Source organism: Diceros bicornis, chromosome 16 (genome assembly GCF_020826845.1).
Source record: "Diceros bicornis minor isolate mBicDic1 chromosome 16, mDicBic1.mat.cur, whole genome shotgun sequence".
NCBI lineage: Eukaryota > Metazoa > Chordata > Mammalia > Perissodactyla > Rhinocerotidae > Diceros > Diceros bicornis.
This window is the reverse complement of record NC_080755.1, coordinates 13,595,202-13,618,939: the sequence shown is the minus strand read 5'-3', so window position 1 is coordinate 13,618,939 and position 23,738 is coordinate 13,595,202. Positions and strand designations below refer to the sequence as shown.

Below are 23,738 nucleotides of genomic sequence, written 5' to 3'. Positions count from 1 at the left end.
TCTAGTATTTTCTGTATGATTTAAATATGTTTACTTATCTGTCCTTTGCACTGACCTGTGATAAGAAAAGAACTGTACTTTTTTAATAATAAAAAAAAAAAAAAACCTCTGTAGTCCTGGAACATAGTGAGTAGTTAATAAATGAGCTTAGAAAAAATTACCCCATGAGATATTTTTTTTCATTTTTCACAGATTAAAAAAAAAAATGAAGTGAAAAAAGGTTGGATAACTTGGCTATAGTTTATAAGTAGTAAGTGGCTCACTAGAAAACCACATCTTTTGGGGCTGGCCTGGTGGTGCAAGCGGTTAAGTGCGCGCACTCCTCTTCGGGGGCCCGGAGTTTGCAGGTTCGGATCCCGGGCGCTTGTCAAGCCATGCGTCCCGTATAAAGTAGAAGAAGATGGGCACGGATGTTAGCTCAGGGCCAATCTTCCTCAGCGAAAAAAAGGGGAGGACTGGCATCGGATGTTAGCTCTGGGCTGATCTTGCTCACACACACAAAAAAAACAAAAACCACATCTTTCTAGTTTAAGCTCACATTCTTTTCTGACCTCAAGCATCTTAAAAGCTAATAGGAGAAATAAATAGTACTCAAAAGTCTGTAATACAAGGTGCAATCCATATACCTCTACACTTGAAAGGAAGTTTTCCTTGATTCAAACTAAGCTTTGTTTATACTTCAATGTTTCTGAATCCAGAATTAATCTTACAATCAATGTGTATACTTAATGTATTTCTTAATTCTCAAAAAAGTAGTTATCAAATTGAAGCAGGCACCTCCAAGAGAAGGCAAAATAATATAAGCAAAGTGTTACAACGGTTTTAAGAGAAGGAGAGAAAGCCGTTACTGGGATTAAAGAGGAGTTTCACAGAAAGTTGCACAGAAGAGATGGTATTTCCTCTGGGCTTGAAAGGTAGAGATGAAAATGAGAAGGCATTCCTTTTTTTTTTTTTTTTCTTTCTTTGAGATTTTCTTTTTTTAATTTTTTGTTTATTGCAGTAACACTGGTTTATAACATTGTATAAATTTCAGGTGTACATCATTATACTTCTATTTCTGCATAGATTACATCATGTTCACCACCCAAATACTAATTACAACCCATCACCACACACATGTGCCGAATTATCCCTTTCGCCCTCCTCCCTCCCCGCTTCCTCTCTGGTAACCACCAATCCAATCTCTGTCTCTATGCGTTTGTTTATTGTTGTTATTATCTACACTTAATGAAGGAAATCATACGGTATTTGACCCTGATAGTAGAATGCTATGAACTAAAAACCAGAGGCAAAAAATTATAAGCCATGCACAAGACAGTGACTGGATCAATTTTGCTTAGAGAGAAGAGAATTTACAAACAAATTATGAGAAATACATTTAGAAGGGCAGACAAGAACCATAATACAGAGGGCCATGAATGCCTGGGTGAAATAGGGAGAAATCAAGGAAGGTTTAAGACAAGCAAATTTCATGACTATAGTTGAACCTAATGAAGATGAATTTGGCAGCTGTATTTAGGCCAGATGTACAACGGCAAAAGAACGGTGTCATAACATGGGTTTTAATTTCCAATTACAAATAATATTATTCTCAAATAGATCAAGTGTCACCCAAAACTTTTATCCTGTTAAAAATTCAAAAGAGCACTCTTAGGTTCCTGAACCCAATTCCAACATGTGTGGGGAGGGGGAGGGGGTTTCCCACACAACACCAAGCAATTGTTGGACACCAGCAGGGTGTCTGAGAATTCAACTCAATTCTAACACTATCTGCCCGGCGATAGTGCTGGATTCCACAGGTTAAGGGTTCAGTCCTATATGGCTGCCCTCCACTTCAGACAGCAATCCCAAGCCCAGGCTGTTACCTGTACTTCTGACTGACTGGCTATAAATCAGAGGCTCCCATATCCTCCTCCTCAGGTTTGATTAACTTGCTAGAGCAGCTAACAGAACTCAGAGAAACCTTTTACTTACTAGTTACCAATTTATTATAAAAGGATACTCAGAAACAGAAAGATGGAGGCGCTGCATAGGACAAGGTATGAGGAAAGGGCTCGGGGCTTCCACGCCCTCTCCAGGTGCACCAGGCGCACCACTCTCCCCGTATCTCCACATGTTCACCAATCTAGAAGCTCTCCGAACCCTGTCCTTTTGGGTTTTTAAGGAGGCTTCATTCCATAGCTTGATTAAATCATTGGCCATACGTGACTGACCTCAGTCTCCAGCGCCTCTTCCCTCTCCCCTCCCTGGGGTCAGAGGGTGGGTAGTGAAAGTTCCAACTCTCTAATCACATGGTTGGCTCCACTGGCAACCAGCCCCCATCCCAAGGTGAGTTCAAAAGACCTCATTAACATAACAAAAGACACCTTTGTTGCTCTCACCACTTCGGAAATTCCAAGGGTTTTAGGAGCTGTGAGCCAGGAAACATGGAGGAAGATCAACTATATATGAGAACTCTAAATGACCAAATATATATTTTCCTTATAAATCACAATATCGCAAGCACTAAAGATTATCTGAGAGGACTTTAGTTTAAAAGTGAATGGGGTCAATTTATTTCTATGTGCTAATTATATTGTACACACAATATATTTTGTTGAAATTCAAATAAAGGAGTAAAAACCTAGTCTATTACTCAAGGACCCTAGAGTCAACTCCATTACCCACTTACTAGCTCTACGTCTTTAGGCAAAATACATAACCTGTTTTGTGCCTGTATCCTCATTTATAAATTAATTGTAACTGCTTCATGATTTGCTAAAAGAATTAAGGAGTTTAATATAGGTAAAATGCTTACTTAGATCAGCCCCTGGTACACAGGAAGCCCTTAATGTCATTTATTATTATTATTATTTCTCCTAGATGTAAAATTAATAAATTAATTTGTATCAATTTACTTTGAAAAAAATTCCTCTGGAAATTTAAAAACTATGAAAATATCATCTATGTTGATTCATGTTCAATCAACAAGGCATGAATGATATAATCAGTCTATTTAAGTATAATGAAGCACAATGCTATCCAAAATTAACCTTCAAATCTGTTATCACTGGAGTATTTCCAGATTATAGCTTTCCATTTGAATGATTTAACCACTAAAAATAAACGTGTTAAATTAATTTTTCACAGTCTGAAAAAAAGTATTCAGAAAATCAAAAGCCCCATGGCACAGTGTTTTTTTTACTCATTACATAAGTGAATCAGGAATTAAAGAATATATACAGGAATTTAAGTTTTATTTTAGGAAAATCTGGCTCAATTCTAAAGGTGCTTTATGGACTTTTCACTTTTCAGGTATGCTATGATACCAAGATCTCCTTCAGTATACTTTTCTGGTTCTCTGCAATATTTAAACTGAATGAACAGAAGCTAGAACCTCTAAAAACTTTTAATTCCTCTGGTAAAACTATCTGTTTGAGTAAATCTTGTATCCTAAGACCAATTCTCCTTGATCCAGGAAGATGAAGCTACAGGGATCTGGAGTTTTAGAATAACTAGGCCATCGAGGGCTACAGTGACACATACCTATATAGACCATAAGCTCCAAAAAGACCAAGACATCATTTGACACACCACTGTATCCCAAGCTTATAGCACAGTAAATTCAGTATCCAATAAATAAATATTTTTGAAAGGTTGGAGTGTGCTTGAAGGACTAAAGCCTCTATTTATGAAACCAAAAACTTAACTTCTCTGTGCCTTAGTTTTGCAACCCATAAAAGAGGAATGAAAACTACTCCACTGGGTTAAAATGAATTAAATAAGTTAATATTTAGGGAACACTTACAATACTTACTTACAGCTGATAGAAACTGGAAAGTAGAGAGGGGAAGAATGCAAGCATAGAGGAGTCTGTTGTTTATAAACATTAAAAATTAAAGGCAACCAACAGAACTAAACATCAAAATATAACTAATGAAAACAGAGGAAAAAAGAAGATTTTGCACAGACACATTTATATATAGCTTGAGATATATATATATAAGCTCTACAGACATAGCTTGATTTATTTAGTTACGTCGGAAACACTGAAACAGACAAAAGTCTTTAACCACTGGAGAATGGGACTGGAAAATAGGGTAGGGTAAAAGAGGCTTAACTTTTCATGTTATACCTTAAAAAACTGGTTCAATTTTCATTTCCAGGTACATACACTGTTTTTATAAATTTTTTAAAAAGATGAGTTCAAAAATAAAAAACTTGAAGGTCACCCTTTAATTCACCTAAATTAAAATCTTTTCAAGGAAAAGAATGTGAAAAGAAAATTTTCTCCACAACAGAAGTTTGAAGAACAAGCCTTAAAAGAACATGTTAAAAGAGAAGTATTTAAATGCTCTTTCTTACAGGTAATACAATGATAATAGATAATAAAATTTTTTCAATAATGCCTTCTCATAATTAAAGACCATATGATACAGAAATGGAATTTTAAAAACTACTTTGGAAGGAACTCGATTTAGAGAGCAACATCTATTTTTCAACAGGTATTTTCCATTCATCAAACATCCTGACATGTATTTTTTTAAATGATAGAGTTTTCACTACTCCCTAAAAAAATCTGAATCCTAAGAAATAGGTTTTAATGAGAGGTGGTTTGTTTGTTAGCCCTGAGCTAACGTCTGTTGCCAATCTTCCTCTTTTTTTTTGCTTGAGGAAGATTAGCCCTGAGCTAACATCTATGCCAATCTTCCTCTACTTAAATGTGGGTCACTGCCACAGCATGGCTGATGAGTGGTGTAGGTCCTCACCTGGGATCCGAACCCCCCAAACCCGGGCCGCTGAAGCAGAGTGTGCTGAACTTAACTGCTAGGCCACTGGGCCAGCCCCTCGTGAGAGGTGTTTAATATGTTCTGAATAGTAGAACATTTTCACAGGTAAAATGGTAGAATCTGAAAATTATTTGGAGCTTAATAGCTTCTGATTAAGAAAAACAACAATCTAAAACAAAGAGAAGTGATGAAATCTGATCTTTTATTAAAGTAACCCAATTTATCATTCAGGAAAAAAGTCTACAGCTCAGTTTGTGCTATCAGACATTTTAATATATGGCAGTAACTTTCTTAAATGACGTCCACCTAATCAACTTCCCAGATTATCCAATGCTCACTTTTCCCTGGGTAACAGAAACGGATGCTGGAGCACACTGACTGACTCACAACCAGTAAACTACTTAGGTATTCCACAACTGAGTGACATGATTACCAAGAATCATTTGTTTGTTCCTAAACTTGTTTATGCCAATTTATTATTTTAATTATAAAATGCAATCAAATATCTAAACTGACAAAATGAGAGTACAAAGATAGTTGTTTTAATGAAAACTAGGTAGAACACTCTGGAAAAAAGGAAAATAAGCCAAGTCTCTTAAAAACCAGAAATGTAACAAGAATGATTCTGTACCCAGATTCTCGGATTGCTTTGCAATGTCTAAGTTCTTCTCGGATTGCTTTGCAATGTCTAAGTTCTTGCTCTATTTTGGTTTTTTTTTTTAAGTACATCATAGAAGATGGCTATGGGTGTGATTTATGAGAAAAAAACAAAGCTAAACTAATTAGGGGATCCATACTCAAAGAAACAGCCTCCTCACATCAATTACATTTATACACTTCAAATTACAATCAAATGTTTAAACTTTGTAATGACCATATAGAAGACATTGTCCTTTGCCTATCCCATAGCCATTCTTTCCCATTCTTTGTTTGCCTCATTTTGTTTGGGGTGGTAATATATGTGTTCCCAACAATGAATTATAATTAGTCTAAGCCAGTGTTTCTCAACAGGGCTGTTACTGACATTTTATGCTGGACATCCTACCTTCTTTGGAACTGTCACATGCACTGCAAAAAGTTTAGCACCCCTAGCCCCTGCCCACTAAATGTCAACAATATTCTCCACATATTTCCAGATGCTCCCTAACAGAAGTTATATAACAAACATCCCATTCTCCTACCTTCAGAACCACCAGCACAAAGTAATCATCATTATCTTATTTCTTTTTGCCAGATTGTTGCTTTCCTGGCTCCCCTGTAGCTAAAGGAGGCTACCAGGCCCAGTTCCGGTGAATGAGACAAAGGGAACTTTGCAAGAGCTTCTGAAAAAATGCTGTCCTTCACTGATAAAAAGAAAAAGCCACTTGGAGGATCCTTTCTGAAAGCGTACCCATCCCAATCAACATTCCTGCTTTAAATCTGAACATGGTATCTAGACCACAGCAGTCTACTTTAAGGACCATGAAGGTGTAACTGTGAAGCCAAAAAGTCAACACACGAAGGAGAGAAGATCACTGAATGAGAAATAGCCAGCATTCATCACAACATTGCTGAACTGCTGGATGGAACAACCTTAAGACTACATACCTCCAGACCCCTTGTTAAGAAAATACATATTCTTATGATTTAAGCCACTGTTAATTGGGTATTCTGATATTAAAGGTCTTTACTTGAATCAACTTTTTTGATTAACTGACCCAATTCTCCCAATTCTGTCAGTTAAGAGAACTTCTACTATAATTATAACACCAAAATCTATTATTATAGGGGCCAGCCCCGTGGCGTATCGGTTAAGTGTGTGTGCTCCGCTGCTGGCAGCCCGGGGTTCAGACCCCGGGCGTGCACCGACACACTGCTTCTCAGGCCATGCTGTGGTGGTGTCCCACATATAAAACAGAAGAAGATGGGCACAGACGTTTGCTCAGGGCACTCTTTCTTAGCAAAAAGAGGAGGATTGGCAGCTGATGTTAGCTCAGGGTTAATCTTCCCCACCAAAAAAAAAAAAAAAAATTAGATTTTTTGTCCAGCACTTAAAAGTACTTAATGCAAACCACAATAGGTGCCCAATAAATATTTAATGTCACAACCCAAAATCCAGAGCTGTGATCACAGCAAAACATCTTTAATATAGGTCTGTTTTTATCCTTTCTCCATACACTAAAAAAGAATACTACATGGTTTTGAAGGAGTTTCTACCTTAAACTCTATATGTATACCCACGTTTGAAAACAGCAAAAGATGAGAATATTGACCTTGACGTTAGCAAAGGATGGCCAACTGCTAAACTCAATTCCTTCTCTTGAGCTTATTTCAAAGATAAATAAAATAACCCATAGCTCTGTCCCATCAAGGGGGTGAGGGTAGGGGCTGGGGCAGGAATCAGTCTTCTCTAAGTTGCCACATTGCTTTAAAGTTTTGCAAGAGTCAGAATCTGTTTAGAAGGTGATATCTCCACCTTGTTCCATAAACCAATTTCCCTTGGTGCTGTGGAAGAGCAGAGTACATATTTCCTGATTGTTACTATTTCTCTCAGAAATTAAGAACTTCCCTTAAGATGAAGAATTAAGCCTTTTAAATCTAATCTTAAAATTTTAGAAACTGATCACAAAAATAAATTAATGCAAACTGAGCACAACTCATTTAAACTAACTTCTACCAGATTCATGCATGTAAAATAAACTGAAATATTTCCATCCAAAAAGTATTCTATAATTTAGCTACCTGATAGAACTATTTTTCTTTTCAACTTGTAAGGATATTAATATAGTCAAATTGGAAAAGTACAAATTTCAAAGAATAAATCCATTTGTAGCTACAGATATTCTATGTCCACACATCTTATATCTTATTCAGTTAAGCGGCAGGAGGTGGTGTGCGTGGAAAAGGCAGATGAAATAAGGAATATAAAGGATCATCACAGTAGGGAACCAAAAAAAGAAAACCCCATCTATCTTGGGGAGAAGTAACTAGATAAATGAATTGATGAATATGACTCCTTCAACCAAAGTTAAAGATACCAATTTAACTGAAGCCAGTAAAGATCTTTAAATAAGCCAACATCTTGTGCCTATATAAAAGCCTATATGAAACAAATTGGTGATCTCAGTTCAGATATCCTGGAGGTCTTATTAATGTGAGTGTACAGTACTGAAGGTAACATGTATAGAATAAAAATAGATTCCATTTCAGATATGGGTAAACAGTAATTACATTAAATTACTATTTTCACAAGATATCTGAAATGGCTCAAAATTATTTAAAATTTTGCTATTTCTAGAAACAAATATTATATATATATACTCATTGTGTCTCAAATGCACATATATTAAAATATATATACTAAAACATATTTACTTTGCAGGATTTTTTTTATTAGTACACTACAAATTCTGAGGTCTTAACCTTCAAGAATCTTTCCTTTTTAATTTTATAAAGAAAAACTCTCACCAAAACAAAGAGAAGGTAAAAGAAATTCCAAAACCATCTATTTGGTATAATATATGTATCACTATCAATCCACAAATAAAAAGTTGTGCCAAACTATATGAATATTAAACAGCCTTATCAACAATTAATAATTATTAAAATCAAAGCAAATTTTAAAAACACTCAAGTTGAATAGCATTACTTCTTACAAGAGATATAATAACTACTTTAAAAATATAACAAGTAAAAAAATCCCACAAGATAAACCAGTCAGAATAAATTAGCTGGTTTTTATGTTTGGCTTTGTTTTAAAATAAGCGAGTATATATACTACAAGGGCTTCATATATATTCGTTTTCTAAAAACAAAAATTTTTCAATGACAAATTTGGCAATTCATCTCTTAAAGATCCTGACCTAAGTATCCAACTGCATTTTAGAAGCCATGAATTCCACTTACCACATACTTTACAGCACTTATAAACTGGTTGTGGAAGAGGAGATGCTGTGTTTCATCTTCTGGATTCGAAGCTGTGTAAAGCATGCCACAAACATTACAGGAAACTGCTCCAAATCTTTTCTGTCCTGCATCCTATTTATAAAAAACAAACAAAAGTTTTTTTTTCCCTCAAAAGAATAATTCCAGAACATCAGCCTCTAAAGCTATAATGTGAACATAAAGTGAGAAGGGTTTAATCTATAAGTAACATTCAGTGTTGATTACAAAAACCAAGAAGTTAATCATTGAAATCTGTGTGTAACTTTATTAAGCACTGTTTCCATTTTAGTAATCTGATCACTTGCTCCACAGTATTTAATAACAACTGAAAGGAACTGAGAAATATCTTTAACACTACAATCTTAGTCCTAAAGCCCCAAATAGCAAATACTCTATAAATAAAAACTAATATATATTTTATATCTGCAATATTTATACTTCTAAAGTTTAGAGGAAATAGTGTTTTATATATTTTTTTAATGCCCTAAAAGTCTATCCTCTTTAATGGTTTTGTTCTAGTATATAGATATTAAAAATATTTTGATGTCACCAGAAACCCTTGAGAAAAGGTAAAATTAATTTTCTATTATCTTTATATCAAATAAGTATGAAAGACTGATTATAATCACCTATACTCCAGTAATTCATACTTGTGCTACAGAATAGTAATTGTTTACAAAATGTTTTCTATTCTTGTCCTTATTCAACAAGAAAATTACAGCAATACTATCTAACTTTAAGAAAATAAAGTGGGGGGGGGCAGGTGGCACAGCAGTTAAGTGTGCGCGCTCCGCTTCGGCAGCCCGGGGTTCACAGGTTTGGATCCTGGGTGCGCACCGAAGCACTGTTTGTCAAGCCATGCTGTGGCGAGGTCCCATATAAAGTAGAGGAAGATGGGCATGGCTGTTAGCCCAGGGCCAATCTTCCTCAGCAAAAAGAGGGAGATTGGCATTGGATGTTAGCTCAGGGCTGATCTTCCTCACAAAAACAAACAAACAAAAAAAAGACAAACAAACGAAAAAGAAAAGTAAAGAAAATAAACTAGGGCCAGCCCAGTGGCATAGTGGTTAAGTTCACACGCTCTGCTTCACCAGCCCAGGGTTCGAAGGTTCAGATCCCAAGCATGGACCTACTCACCACTCATCAAGCCATTCTGTGGTGGCATCCCATATACAAAATAGAGGAAGATGGGCACAGATGCTAGCTCAGGGCTAATCTTGCTCAGCAAAAAGAGCAAGATTGGCTGGGGCTGGCCCAGTAGCACAAGCGGTTAAGTGTGCGCCTCTGCTGTGGCGGCCCGGGGTTCACGGGTTCAGATCCCGGGCGTGCACCAACGTACTGCTTGTCAAGCCATGCTGTGGCGGCGTCCCATATAAAGTAGAGGAAGATAGGCAAGGATGTTAGCTCAGGGCCAATCTTCCTCACCATAATAATAATAATAATAAACTAAAAAAGCACAATTTCTTTACTCTTTCTGCTCTAAAACTGTGCAATTTCAACTAATTACTGAAAAAAACAGGATCTAAGATAATATCTCTAGTGCCTTAGAACTAGGGTTAAATATAGCAAAGAGAAATCAAATGGTAAATAAAAGATTATGTATAAAACTAAAGGGAAGTTCATTCTAAAGGTTTCAAACTGTTGACAAAATGTTAACCTGAAATTTATTTCAGGTAGTTTAAAAAAATTTGTAATTGTGGTAAGATATACATAACATAATATTTACCATCTTAACCATTTTTAAGTGTATGGTTCAGTAGTGTTAAGTACAGTCACACTGTTGTGCAACTAATCTCCAGAATTCTTTTCATTTTGCAAAACTGAAACTATATACTCATTAAAGAAAAGTTCCCCATTCCCCCCTTCATCCCCAGCTCCTGGAAACCACCATTCTACTTTCTGTCTCTATGAATTTGACAACTCTAGGTATCTCATATAAGTGGAATCATAAAATATTTGTCTTTTTGTGACTGGCTTATTTCACTTAGCATAATGTCCTCAAGGCTCAACCATGTTGCAGCATGTGTCAGAATTTCCTTTCTTTTTAAGGTTGAATAATATTCCATTGTATATATAGCCACATCTTGTTTATCCATTCATCCGGTGATGGACACTCTGGGTGCTTCCACCTTTTGGCTACTGTGAATAATGAACATAGGTGTACAAACATCTCTTCAAGAAGGCAGTTTTCATAGTAATGAGTAAACATTTCTGCCTCAGTTTCCTCACTGGTAAATGGGAAATAATAGTAGTACCTATCTCATACTTTTTCTATAAGGCTCAACTTAGTTAATATGAGTGGACTACATGGAACAATGCATTCAAAAAGTATTAGCTACTATCATGATCATTAACATCATCATCATTATCAACTCTTGACCAGCACTATCCAATAGAAATGCGATCCACAAATGTTATTTTAAATTTTCTAGTAGCCATGTTAAAGAATGCACAAGCAAACAGGTAAAATTAACTTTAATAATGTATTTAACAAAACATATCCCAAATACTATAATTTCAACATGTATTAAATATAAAAAAACTAGTGAGATACTTTACATTCTTTGTACTAGTCTTGAAAATGCAGTATATATATTTACAGTTATAGCATCCTCAATTATGACAAGCTATATTTCAAGTGCTCAACAGCCACATGTGACTAACATATTGGATAGTGCAGCTCTAGATTCTATTTGTCAAATCCTATTTCACTATCGTACTGATTTGACAACAAAAACATTATTAAATTTGATGAAACAACTTTTCCTCTCACTAATCCTTCTGAAATTTTCTAGATAATTCTTACAAAGTTATTCTCCCATATTAAAGTTAGAATTGATCATCCAGTCCCCAAAAATCCTACTGCTTATGTCAACTGGAACTATATTAAATGTCCCTATTATTTTGGGTCCCTTCATTTTTTTATACTGTGCTCATTCAAATTAGATTTCTAATCAATCAAAATGTCTCCCTCTCTTTGAAACCAGGGGCCAACTTGCTTCAACTACTCAGTTAGTTGTCTGTTTGCAAAAGTAGTTAGATAATGCATTACTAAAACCCACTGTATAGGTAACATCTCCCTGGCGCCTGGGTCACCATGGTAACGGATGCTTGAGTTGTTTATCATGAACTAGGAGTTGACACCCCGTCCAGTTCAGGCCAGTTCAAGACTACCAACCTACCAACTGTGTCTGCGCCGGTGTCCAACTGGTGAACTCCAGAGGTCAGAGAGCCAAAAACTCCACCCTCAGATCGTGTTAACATCACCATTTTGAGAACATGCGTCCTATGAAGAGCCATGAAGCTTGACTATGCTTGTGCAGATCACCCGTTACCTCTCTTCTCCTTACCTCCAATCATCTATCCCCACACTTCAGACCACAGTGCCCCCCCCTACTCCATAAATATCCCTTGTCCCCATTTTGGGGGAAGCAGATATGAGATTTCTTCTTCCATCTCCTCACCTGGCTGCCTTGTGAATAAATCTTTTCTCTGATGCAAACTCGTTGCCTCAATGATTGGCTTTTCAAGCAACAGGGAAAATGTACCTGGTTCCGTAACCTCTTTCCCAATTTGCCACCAAATTACAGAGTACTTATGTTCTATTTCAAATTAACTGTTGGTTTATCTTCCTGGAAAATGTAGTTTTAAAATGATAACATATACTAAAATATAGATATTTAAAATCATTTTATGTATTAAGCTCTATGTTACATTAATATTTAAACCAACCACTAAAAGAAAGTAGTGATTAAATGGCATATTTAAGAAAGTAACAAATGTGAAATAAATTATCAGTCAAGTAAAACTAGAAGAATGGAAATTTGAATTTTTATTATTTATTACAGGATGGATTCATCACTTTGCGGGGGGGGGATTTGTAACAATAACAGGATTATTTCTATAATATATTTATGGTAACCAAAAAGGGCTCTTTGGAAAAAAGGAATGAATTTATTCTTTAACAACGTGCATAAATAAGACGCTTATGAAAACACTTCACCAAAAAGGTCAAGTTGTATACTTACTATGATCAACTGTTTTTCATCAGCTTTCTCTGCTTCTTTTAGTTTCAAGTCCTTCGGAATTGTTATCTCCAAACGGGAATTACACTTAGGCCAAGAATGATTAGGTGGTGTCTCCCTTTAAAAAAAAAAAAATTAAATGTTATAGAACCATATCACTTCAAATCACTGAAAGGAAAAAAAGTAACTTATTTTCTAGACAACACTGACAAATTTCAACTCCAAGGGGGGAAAAAAATAATCTTTTAAAAATCTAAGGCGGGGGCGGGGGCAGGGGCCGGCCCGGTGGCGTAGTGGTTAAGTGTGCACGCTCCGCTGCTGGCAGCCCAGGTTCGGATCCCAGGCGCGCACCAATGCACCACTTGTCAGGCCATGCTGTGGCAGCGTCCCATATAAAGTGGAGGAAGATGGGCACGGATGTTAGCCCAGGGCCAGTCTTCCTCAGCAAAAAGAAGAGGATTGGCAGATGTTAGCTCAGGGCTGATCTTCCTCACAAAAAAAAAAAAGTGAGTGTTCAATAAATTAAAAAAAAAAAAAAAAAAATCCAAAGGGGGAACCCAAGAAAACTAATTTTCAACAAATCAACAAGAAACTGCAGCACCTACTATAGTTTAAATAAGTTTTAAGCTTTAGCATCTGAGTCACGACAGTTTGTCCTAAATTCTGTGTTTGGTAATCAGTAAAGCAAAATAAGTCAGATTTAATTTAATTCGGACACTAAAGACAGAAGAAAAAGCTTTTAATCTACTGAAAACACTTTTCCTGAAAACACTTTTGGTAATACCCAGTATTTTGAGGGGTTTGGGGAAAAGAGCATTCTCAAACACTGTTGCTGGGAGTATAAAAAGACCAACCACTTTGGAGGGAAATTTGGCAATGTAGGTTAAGTCCTATAGTTATGAATTTATCCTAGATATAGTCACACAGATGAGCAAAGACACCCATGTTTATTGCAGGACTTTCTTTTTGGTAGAAATAAACTAGAAACAACCAACATATCTATAAAGTGGAGAACTGTTCAGTAAACAAGGGAATATTCACACAATGAACTCTAACGTAGAATTTAAAAGCATGAGGAAAGGAGGTAGAAAAGATGCCCATAATACACTAAGTAACAAAACAGCTAGGGGGCTGGCCCAGTGGCACAGGGGTTAAGTGTGCGAGTTCCACTTTGGTGGCCTGGGGTTTGCCAGTTCAGATCCCGGGCACGCACGGACGCACCACTTGTCAAGCCATGCTGTGGTGACATCCCATATAAAGTAGAGGAAGATGGGCACAGATGTTAGCCCAGGGCCAATCTTCCTCAGCAAAAAAGAGGAGGACTGGCATCAGATGTTAACTCAGGGCTGATCTTCCTCACAAAAAAAAACAAAAACAAAAACAACAACAACAAAAAAAACAAAAGCTATAAAACAGTATGTATGGCAGAGAAAAAAGTATAATGAAAAGAGAATTTGTATCACTGTCTCTCCACATGAAAAACTGAGGATTACGAGCACAACTTTTTAGGGAAAAATCCCCCAAACTCAAAACTTACAGGTATAAAATCCTTAAGTTCTCATACTTACACTTAAATTAAACTAATACCTTACCTGTTATCACTGGTCTTAGATGTTTGGTTATTGAGTATACTATGCTGCTTGGGAGCTGAACCTGTAATTTAATCAATAAGATGGGTTACGTACTAAGCTTTGTACTAGATCTCCACCTAATGGTCGAAAATCATTACACAGAAAGAAAAAACTGAATGCACTAAACGATTGTTTTTCGTGTGTGTGTGAGGAAGATTCGCCCTGAGTTAACATCTGTGCCAATCTTCCTCTACTTTGTACGTGGGCCACCGCCATAGCATGGCTGATGAGTGGTGTAGGTCCACACCCAGGATCCAAACCCGCAAACCCGGGCCACCGAAGCAGAGCGTGCAAACTTAACCACTACACCACCAGGCTGGCCCCCTAAATGCTTTATTTTTAATAAAGACCAATTGATAAAATTAGAGCCCCCTTCCTAAATATTACTCTTCAGAGTAGATTAACAGTTTGCCTCTAGTTTCACCAATAACAACTAGCATTAACAATAAAGGAAATTGTTTAAATGCCTGCATAATTATACAATCTCTAAATGGAAACATTTCTTAGTTTAAAAAAAAAACTGTAGTCTCCGGGGTTTTAATCACATTAATAATCAAATAATGCAATAATCAATTCATTTTATTTTCTAATAAATAAAGGCAGTTCTCATATTCATATTATACTTCCCCTTCCCCTACTAAGAGAAAAGATTAAATGATATTCAATGAAAGCAATTATCTGACTTCAATATTGTGCTCCAAGTATACCTATCCTTTAGCAGAGAGGAAAGTAGGAATTAGGAATTTCTTTTCCAGATCTCCTGGTGCTTCACCTGATACAGGTGAGCAAATCTCTATTCAACAGTTCAAATAATACATTGTCAAAAATTTTTCACAAGCTTACAAAAATTTTGTGTGGTATAAGTGGACAAATTGCAGCACTTATTAAATCCTTAAGTCAAAGATAAAATTACTAAGATGGAGTGGCAAAGCATAAATAGTCATTTACACTTGAGAAATAAGCTGCTACCACTAATGTCAGCAATTCATTAAGTAACACTTCTACAGAACTTTTGGTAGGAAGTCAAAGAATCATACTTAATTGCTTTAAACAAGCCAATCAATAGAAGCAATTCTCCCTCAAAGAATGATGATAATCACACATTTGAAAAACACAAGCAATGGTTAAGAAGGATTTAACAAGCTTATATGGTAGTCAATAAATTTTCCTCTGACAAAAATACCTCTGAACACTGAAATCCAAATAATATTTTCAAAGTATTACCTGGAAACTTATTCTCTCCTGTATCAATTTTTGCTTGACTGAGCAGAGTTGAAACAGTAGTGATATTTTCCACCGGATTGTTTTCAAGCTTGGGTTCCAAACATAGGCTGGAATTCTGAAGACATTAAATTCAAAATTTTAATATTTGTTTTTATATCAACCTTTATGTCTTATCCCAATACACTTTCAGTGAATTTTAGCATTATCTCCCCACAAGCTGCCCTCTCAACACCAACTCCTATTATTTCCCTTTATGGTAGATTGGAAAATTTGCCTCTCCACAGATATATTCCATATTTGCTTGGCTCTATAATTTTTATGAGTTTCATCTATCTAAACCTGCATTATCCAATAGAGTAGCCACTGACACATCTGACTATCGAGCACTTAAAATGTGGTTAGTATAAATGATTTGAGATGTGTTATAAAGGTCTATCACATGCCTGATTTTGAAGTGTTGGTACAAAAAAAAAAAGTAAAATATCTCAATTTTAAAAATTGATTACGGGGCTGGCCCCGTGGCTTAGCGGTTAAGTGCACGCGCTTCGCTGCTGGCAGCCCGGGTTCGGATCCCGGGCGCGCACCGAAGCACGGCTTCTCCGGCCATGCTGAAGCCGCGTCCCACATACAGCAACTAGAAGGATGTGCAACTATGACATACAACTATCTGCTGGGGCTTTGGGGGAAAATAAATAAAAATTATAAAAAAAAAAAAAAAGAAAAAGAAAAATTAAAAACTGATATGTTACATTAATCTCCATTAATAGGAAAGAAGTTAGTTACTGGTTTAAAAAATAAATTATAAAATAATGGAGCTTTAAAATTCATGAAGTCCGAATAATTTAAATTCAGTCCAGAGAATTCACAGAAGGCCTATCAGATGCTTAGCCTTATCAAATATCATCATTTCTCAGTACTGCTGAGACCAACACCATAATTAAAAGAGCAAAATTACAGACAGCCACAGAAAGTTTTTCAAATGATGTAAAGTTTGTTTTTACATTCTCCTACCTCTCCAAGTATAAATCTAGCTAGACTCTGAAGCCAGCCAATCTTAGTTTAAATCCTGACTCCATCACTTAAACGTCACACAGGTAAGTTACTTAATCTCTAAGCCTCACTCTCCTCACCTGTAATATATGGATAATAACAGAACTCATAGTGTAGAATGTGGTGACATATGAAGCTCTCCTTTGTCTAACAAAGAGGCAGTGTTCATTTAAACAAAAGCTATTATGATGGTTGAACTAAGCTACCTCACTTCTTAGTGTTTACGGGATGAAGAGAAATCTCTAAACGCCTACTACAATGTAAATTCCTTAAAGGCAGGAAACATTAACTTCTATAGCTTTAGCACAGTGTCTTGGATGCAGCAGGCACTCAAATGTCTTGAACTGACATGGTCACCACCACATTTCCTGATCACTCAGTGATAGCGATCACACTGCTGATATAGATGAAAAGGCTGGAAACAACCTAAAAGTGCTTTAACAGAGGTAAACATAAATAAATTGTGGTATATTCCTTTACAGCTTTTAAAATACCCATGTACTGGGGCCGGCCCGGTAGCATAATGGTTAAGTTCGTGCCCTCCGCTTTGGCGGCCCGGAGTTCACAGGTTCGGATCCCAGGCACGGACCTACACACCACTCATCAAGCCATGCTGTAGCAGGCATCCCACATATAAAGTAGAGGAAAATGGACACAGATGTTAGCCCAGGGCCAATCTTCCTCAGCAAAAATAGAAGGATTGGTAACAGGTATTAGCTCAGGGCTAATTTCTCTCACCAAAAAAAAAAAAAAAATACCCATGTATCAATAAGTATGAAATGTAGACTACAAAAAACAAAACAAAAATATATACACACACAAACTATGTTAGCGTTTATGTAAACATTTAAAACACAAACAGTGCTAAGTACTCTATGGATATATATACACACAAACACATACAGTGAAATCATAAAAATATAAACAGAAAAGATCCACACAAACTTCAGGAGCACATGTAATTCTGGGGAGAGAGGTGAATGGAAAGAAGAGGGAGGTACAGTCTTTATCTCTGTAATATACTTGTCTTATTTTAAAAGACCAGAATTCAATAAAATGTTGATTTTTGTCAAATTCGGGTGATAGACATGAATGTAATGCTGGTCTCGGTAGTATTCTGAATGTTTAAAATATTCAAGAATTTTCAAAGATCAATAAATTTTTTGTTTTTTCCTGAGGAAGATTCACCCTGTGCTAACATCTGTGCCAATCTTCCTTTACTTTGTACGTGGGTTGCTGCCACAGCATGGCTACCAACGAGTGGTGTAGGTCCACACCTGGGAACCAAACTCAGGCTGCCAAAGTAAAGTGCGGCCACAGGGCCGGCCCAATAAAATTTCTAACACAAGTTTCATAGAACTGTTCCTGTGATGTTCCTCAAGACAGACGGACTGCATGAATCCAAAGCACATTTAAGTAAAAGCATTACAGAAGGTCAAAACAATGTAGTCTAAGTAAGCATCTCTATTCTAGTACAGTTTAGTCCAAAGGAATGGATTACATTTCTTACTCTTCAATATATTCTCCATAAACTGTCTTTTGAGTTTTGACAAGTATTTATGCAGCAAAGAGTTAGAAGACACTCTGCAGCTACACCTGGAGTGTAGCTATCAATTTGCTGACAAAGACACACCCTGACTAGAAAGCCATCCCATCTCTGCAAGCGGCCACACTTACTACTCATACTACCACTCACTACTTACTTCTAATTACTACCCCTATTTGAATTATTATCTTCTAATTGATGCTTTCATTCCCGTTCGAACAGAAAATAAAATCTAAGAGTACCATATGGTGTCTGCTCCCTTTAAGTTCACTTTGATTTTTAGTCCATGAGCATAGACGATGATGATCTATTTTCGTGGCCTTTGGAAATAAGGCCCAGACTCCTCCCTCACTCATATTTGCTCCCAGACCAAAATGCCTCTAAAGAGAACTTTAAATCACTCCCAAAACTTCAGGGTAACGATTTGTTTCTCTACTCATGATGATTTTTTTTCTCAAATGATCTTCTAATCTTCAGAGTATGTTGCTATAGAAAGAATGATGGCTGAAAATCACAACACCTCGATTCTAATCCTATTTGTGCCCCCAAACATGTGACCTAAATCACACTCCTCTCTTGCTCTCAGTTTTCCCACTATAAAATTAAATAACTGGAACAAATTAGTGGAGTTTTTAAAATCTGTATTATAGAGCTCCAGAGTTTTACGCACATAAAATTTCTGCATATTGCTTTTATATATTGGCATTTTTATCTATGATTTAATTTGGAAAGAAATAGGCTCAAGCTGCTCTTACAGAGTTTCAAAACTACTTCTTCAGATAATCATTCAAGCTTCTTCCAGCTATTAGATTCTGTTTTGCACTTTACTTTTCCATCTTAAAAATTCTTGGCCACTACAATTTTATTCTTAGACTGAAGATTGAAGTATTTACATCTTTCAGACATTTTGTTTGTCAACTGTTCAAAGGCCACACAAGTCAAATCAAAAGCCATCCCTACTACTAGAAATGTTTAATATTTAAATTTCATCAGGTGGAAAAAAGTTGATTTGTGCCAGCTGAAATTAATTTTAACAACTTGGTGAGAACTGAGCCCAACTTTTAAGTTCTACATTTCAGTCACTATGAAACATAGTTTCTGTGGTTACAATTAATAGAAAAAGAAAACAAATTAGTGTGCTAAATGAAAAAGAAAAGCTAGAATTCAACAGGTTTACATTTCACATAAAATAAAAATGAAGGGTGACAATGAGGAAACAATGAGAAGCATTCATATAAATGTGAGACATCTAAACCTGTCAGCAAGTTCTATCACTCACTACAAGATTGGGTCAATAAAACCCTTGCTAACAACTCAACAGGATACCTTAACAAATGATGCTTCAGTCTTTTATGAGCTAAAATATGTTGTAAAACATTTATTTCTTATTAGAAAGTACTCAGACATCTCTACCGTGCATAATGAAAATAGATTACCTTATCTGGTGTTGACTGAAAAGAATCTTTCATCTGGTTATCCAATGGTGGGTCGGGACATGGTTTTATCTGATTATCCAAATGACAAATTTCAGGAGCCCTTTTTGTGGTTCTATTAACTTCAACTGTAGTATCACTAATTTTAACTTCTTCAGAATTAATTTCTTTCATTTCTTCCTGCTGGCAAGCTATATTTTTATCATCTTGTGGTTTTGCCCCTATAAATGTATTTTGAGTTACTGGATGATGCATTTCTAATGTTGGTAGTGAAAAACTGGTTCGTAATGAGCCCAATTTAGGGGAAACTTGAGAGTCCAACTTATTTTGCTGCACAGAGTTAAATTTTGAGAGTTTAATTTTAGTCCAGTTGGAGTTCTTTTTAGTTGAGCTGTTTATTCCATTTAGTATACATTTCACAGGCTTTGTTTTTCTGCTGGGAAAGAAGCGATTACATTGAACATCCCGATTTGTTTCCTTCTGATGAAGTATTTGTCTTTCAATATCAGTCTCTTCCAATTTTATTTCTGTCGGCTTCTCTTCCTTTACATTTTCCATTTCTGAAGATTCTTTTTTTACCTCTACAGTGTCTGACTCAATTTCACCAGCAATTTCTTCACAGAGCTGTAAAATGCTACCTCGTTTGCTCTTTCCTGCTTGCTCTAGCTCATTATCTACACTTCGTTCAGGCACTAATGGCTGTGGACTACTTTGAGATTTTGCACTATTATTCACTTGTGTGTGAACTGACTTTATCTCATTCTTTTTGGAGACCACTGACGTAGCCATTTTTGACCTTTTTATCTCAGAAGTTACAGGCACAGATTTTGTTTTCTCTTTTCTAGTATTCTTCTGAAGACACTTTTCAGATCCTTTTACGCATTCAGAACTACAAGTATAAGCTGTGTGATGCTCTACTTTGCGTTTTTTTCCTTTTGGGGAATTTATTACCTCATTAATTAATGGATTTTCATCCTCTTTAGAGTCAGACTTCATTTCTAGTACTTTTCTTTTCACATGTTTTTGACTTGTTTTAACTTTATTAGATTTACTTTGAGTATTGCTACAATGCTCTTTTCTTGTTTGTGGCAAACTCTGTTTAACTGCTTGAACTCGACCCTGAATTTCTCTACTACGCAGAGACCTTGTTGAAACTTCTGTTAACTGTTGTAGCCTTTGTGATCTCCGGGTAAGCTGTTCATTTGCTCTAGGGGGTTCATGCACTGATTTTTTCTGAGACAATTTCTTGCTTTTCGTAGATTCTTGTTGTGAATGTCCCTTCACAGTCACCATATTTTTATTAATCGATTTACTAGCTTTTTTATCATTGGATGCTGCCTTTGCTGACCTTGTACTCATACATGTTCCTAATTCAGGCTGATTTATTTTATTTTCACTAGAAGTTTTAATTACTGATTTTATAGCTTCCTTTGGAACTGATTTTTTTGCTAGATTCCTTTGAGAATCTTGAATTTGTATTTCTAAATTCTTATCTTCACTTCTTTTAATAACAGTAGAGGAATTTTCTTTTGATTTCTCCTGAATGGACATCATTCCTGAGTAAGGTCCTCCTCTTCTGAGCAGTTTTTGAGAGGCTTTTCGTGTCCTGGTGGGTGTAAATGCTGAGTGTCTAGTATTATTACTGAAGAGCAGATCTTAAAAATCAACTTTAACTGATGCTGATATACATTTTCAACAAAAATACTAGTTTGCTTCAAGTAAGATTTCTGTCATCCCTAGGACATGAGAAAAGCTAGTATGAAGGCTGGAAGATATTTGCTTTACTTTGGACAAGGCAATAGAAATTCAAGGAAAATTTAACTCTAATTTGATATTTTTAGAACTTTTTATTTAAAAAATTTTAATTCAGGTTCAATCTGTTTTGTTAATTTTTCAACTAATATTGGTTTTCAGGCCTAGCCCTATTACTGGAGGAGTTATCACTGACCTATCTGTTTTGACAAAGTTTTGGAAAACTTTTTTCTTCTGAAGTCTACAGTTACTGAACTTTGATTCATTTGAAACATGTCTTACAGCTAACACGTTTTTTTCCTTGTTTGCTGAGTCTGTTGGTTTAAAGTTCTTATCTAACGTCTTTCGTTTAATAAAATATTCTATTAACATAGATTTCCTTTTGTGTTGCCATTTCTGAAAAATAAAAAAAAAAAATTAAATTTTGTACAATCCAAGAAATCTGGCAATGCTGACACTATACAGAAATAACTGTGATTTATAGAAAAACTAACTTCTTCTGAATTATTTAGTCCGTACACTTAAGGCTAACAGAATAAAGTATCCCAAGTAGAGTCTTACAAATAACCAATAATTTGTTTTATATAAGCATAGAATAGTTGAAAATCAGTCTATTTCTTGAAGTTACTTACGTTTCTTTTCCCACAAGACAGAATTGATCTTTCAGCCACCATAACTCATGAAAATTTGACAAAACCATTCCTTATAATATCCTCTTAACACATTACACAGCACCTAAAAGAAAAAGTATTTTAAAATTTTTTTTTTTTAATTTTTTGTTTATTGCAGTAACATTGGTTTATAACATTGTAAAAGTTTCAGGTGTACATCATTGTACTTCTATTTCTGCACAGATTACATCATGTTCACCACCAAAATACTAATTACAACCCATCACCACACACATGTACCGAATTATCCATTTCACCCTCCTCCCTCCCCCCTTCCCCTCTGGTAACCACCAATCCAATCTCAGTCCCTATGTGTTTGTTTATTGTTGTTATTATCTACTACTTAATGAAGGAAATCATACAGTATTTGACCTTCTCCCTCTGACTTATTTCACTTTGCATTATACCCTCAATGTCTAAAAGGTACAAAGGAAGGTCCGGCCCCATGGCTTAGCGGTTAAGTGCGCACGCTCCACTACTGGCGGCCCGGGTTCGGATCCCAGGTGCGCACCGACGCACCGCTTCTCCGGCCATGCTGAGGCCGCATCCCACATACAGCAACTAGAAGGATGTGCATCTATGACATACAACTATCTACTGGGGCTTGTCGGGGGGGGGGAGAAATTAAATAAATAAATACATAAATAAATAAATAAATAAAAGGTACAAAGGAAAGATACAATCATTCAATCACCTCTCATCACATATAACACTCCATAATTTTACCCTGTCCTACCCATTAGTCTTCAGAGCTCACTTTATACACAGCACTTAATTTTAGCATTTCTAACCTGAAGTAAACTGTGGTACATGCATCCAAGGGAATAGTATGCATCCATTTTATGTTGTAGAAATAAGTTTTAAAATACAAAAACAATCCATAATATGTACATGTAACGGATTAAACTGGTAAAGTAAAATCCTATTTTGAGGAAAAACAGTGCACATAAAATAACTATATACATAGAAAAACAATGACACAGTTAAAAAGGCAGATTTGAACACACGCACTTACCTCTCCTCTCATGTAAAATCTACTTTAAAAAAAGCAATAGATTAAGACAAAACCATAAATCCAAAAGATAAAGAAAAGAGTAGATGATAAAAATAAAAAGCATGGGAGCTACAAAGAAGGACAAATAATAACTAACCTCCAGGCACAAGAAACCTGAATCCTAAACTGGAAATGGGGAAAGCTGAGAAGCAGCTCTACTTAAACCACAGAATCCTCCAAGACTCAGGGATTGGCAGTACCAGGCTCCACAGGAGATGGGGAAGAAAATTGGACTCAAAAAAGCAGAAAGACTCCCAGATTGCCATTCCAATTACTAGCACCCAGAAGACTGCCCCTGCATCATTCCCTGAAGACAGGAGGTATAACTCTCTGGAAGGAGCACAACAAAAGGTCTTTGGTCTGGGGGTTCAACAGTCACAGCTGAAGGAAGAAGTTTCATACTGACAACAGAGCAAATAAATAGGAGTACACATACTGATTCCTAAAACCCACTCCCTCCACCCAAAGCCCTCTTTGCCTACTCTGAGACTCCTAGAGGACAGCAGCTAAGCCTATACCTTCCCGGAAGGAAACTAATGAATTATATACACACACACCCGCTCACTTACATCCTACAGTCAGGAGATTACCAGCCCACCCAGCCCACCCACCATCCAAGAATCACCACATACATGAGGAAAACCTTAAAATGAAAAAAA

The 23,738-nt window shown here is 36.1% G+C and overlaps 1 protein-coding gene across 5 annotated transcripts in view; it reads right to left on the bottom strand.

Annotated features, from left to right (window-relative positions):
* The window catches only part of ESCO1 (establishment of sister chromatid cohesion N-acetyltransferase 1), a 77,855-nt gene that overhangs the window by 18,031 nt on the left and 36,086 nt on the right, over positions 1–23,738 (bottom strand). For all 5 annotated transcript variants that reach the window (XR_009222395.1, XM_058556827.1, XM_058556830.1 and 2 more), the window contains exons 3-8: positions 21,987–22,089; positions 19,606–21,750; positions 15,574–15,688; positions 14,311–14,371; positions 12,722–12,836; positions 8,655–8,786 (exon numbers count right to left, since the gene is read on the bottom strand). Coding sequence is in view for 4 of the 5 variants with exons in the window: in XM_058556827.1 (XP_058412810.1) it covers positions 8,655–8,786; positions 12,722–12,836; positions 14,311–14,371; positions 15,574–15,688; positions 19,606–21,156 (1,974 nt within the window). In the remaining variant the exon portion in view is untranslated. The remainder of the gene's footprint in view (positions 1–8,654; positions 8,787–12,721; positions 12,837–14,310; positions 14,372–15,573; positions 15,689–19,605; positions 21,751–21,986; positions 22,090–23,738) is intronic.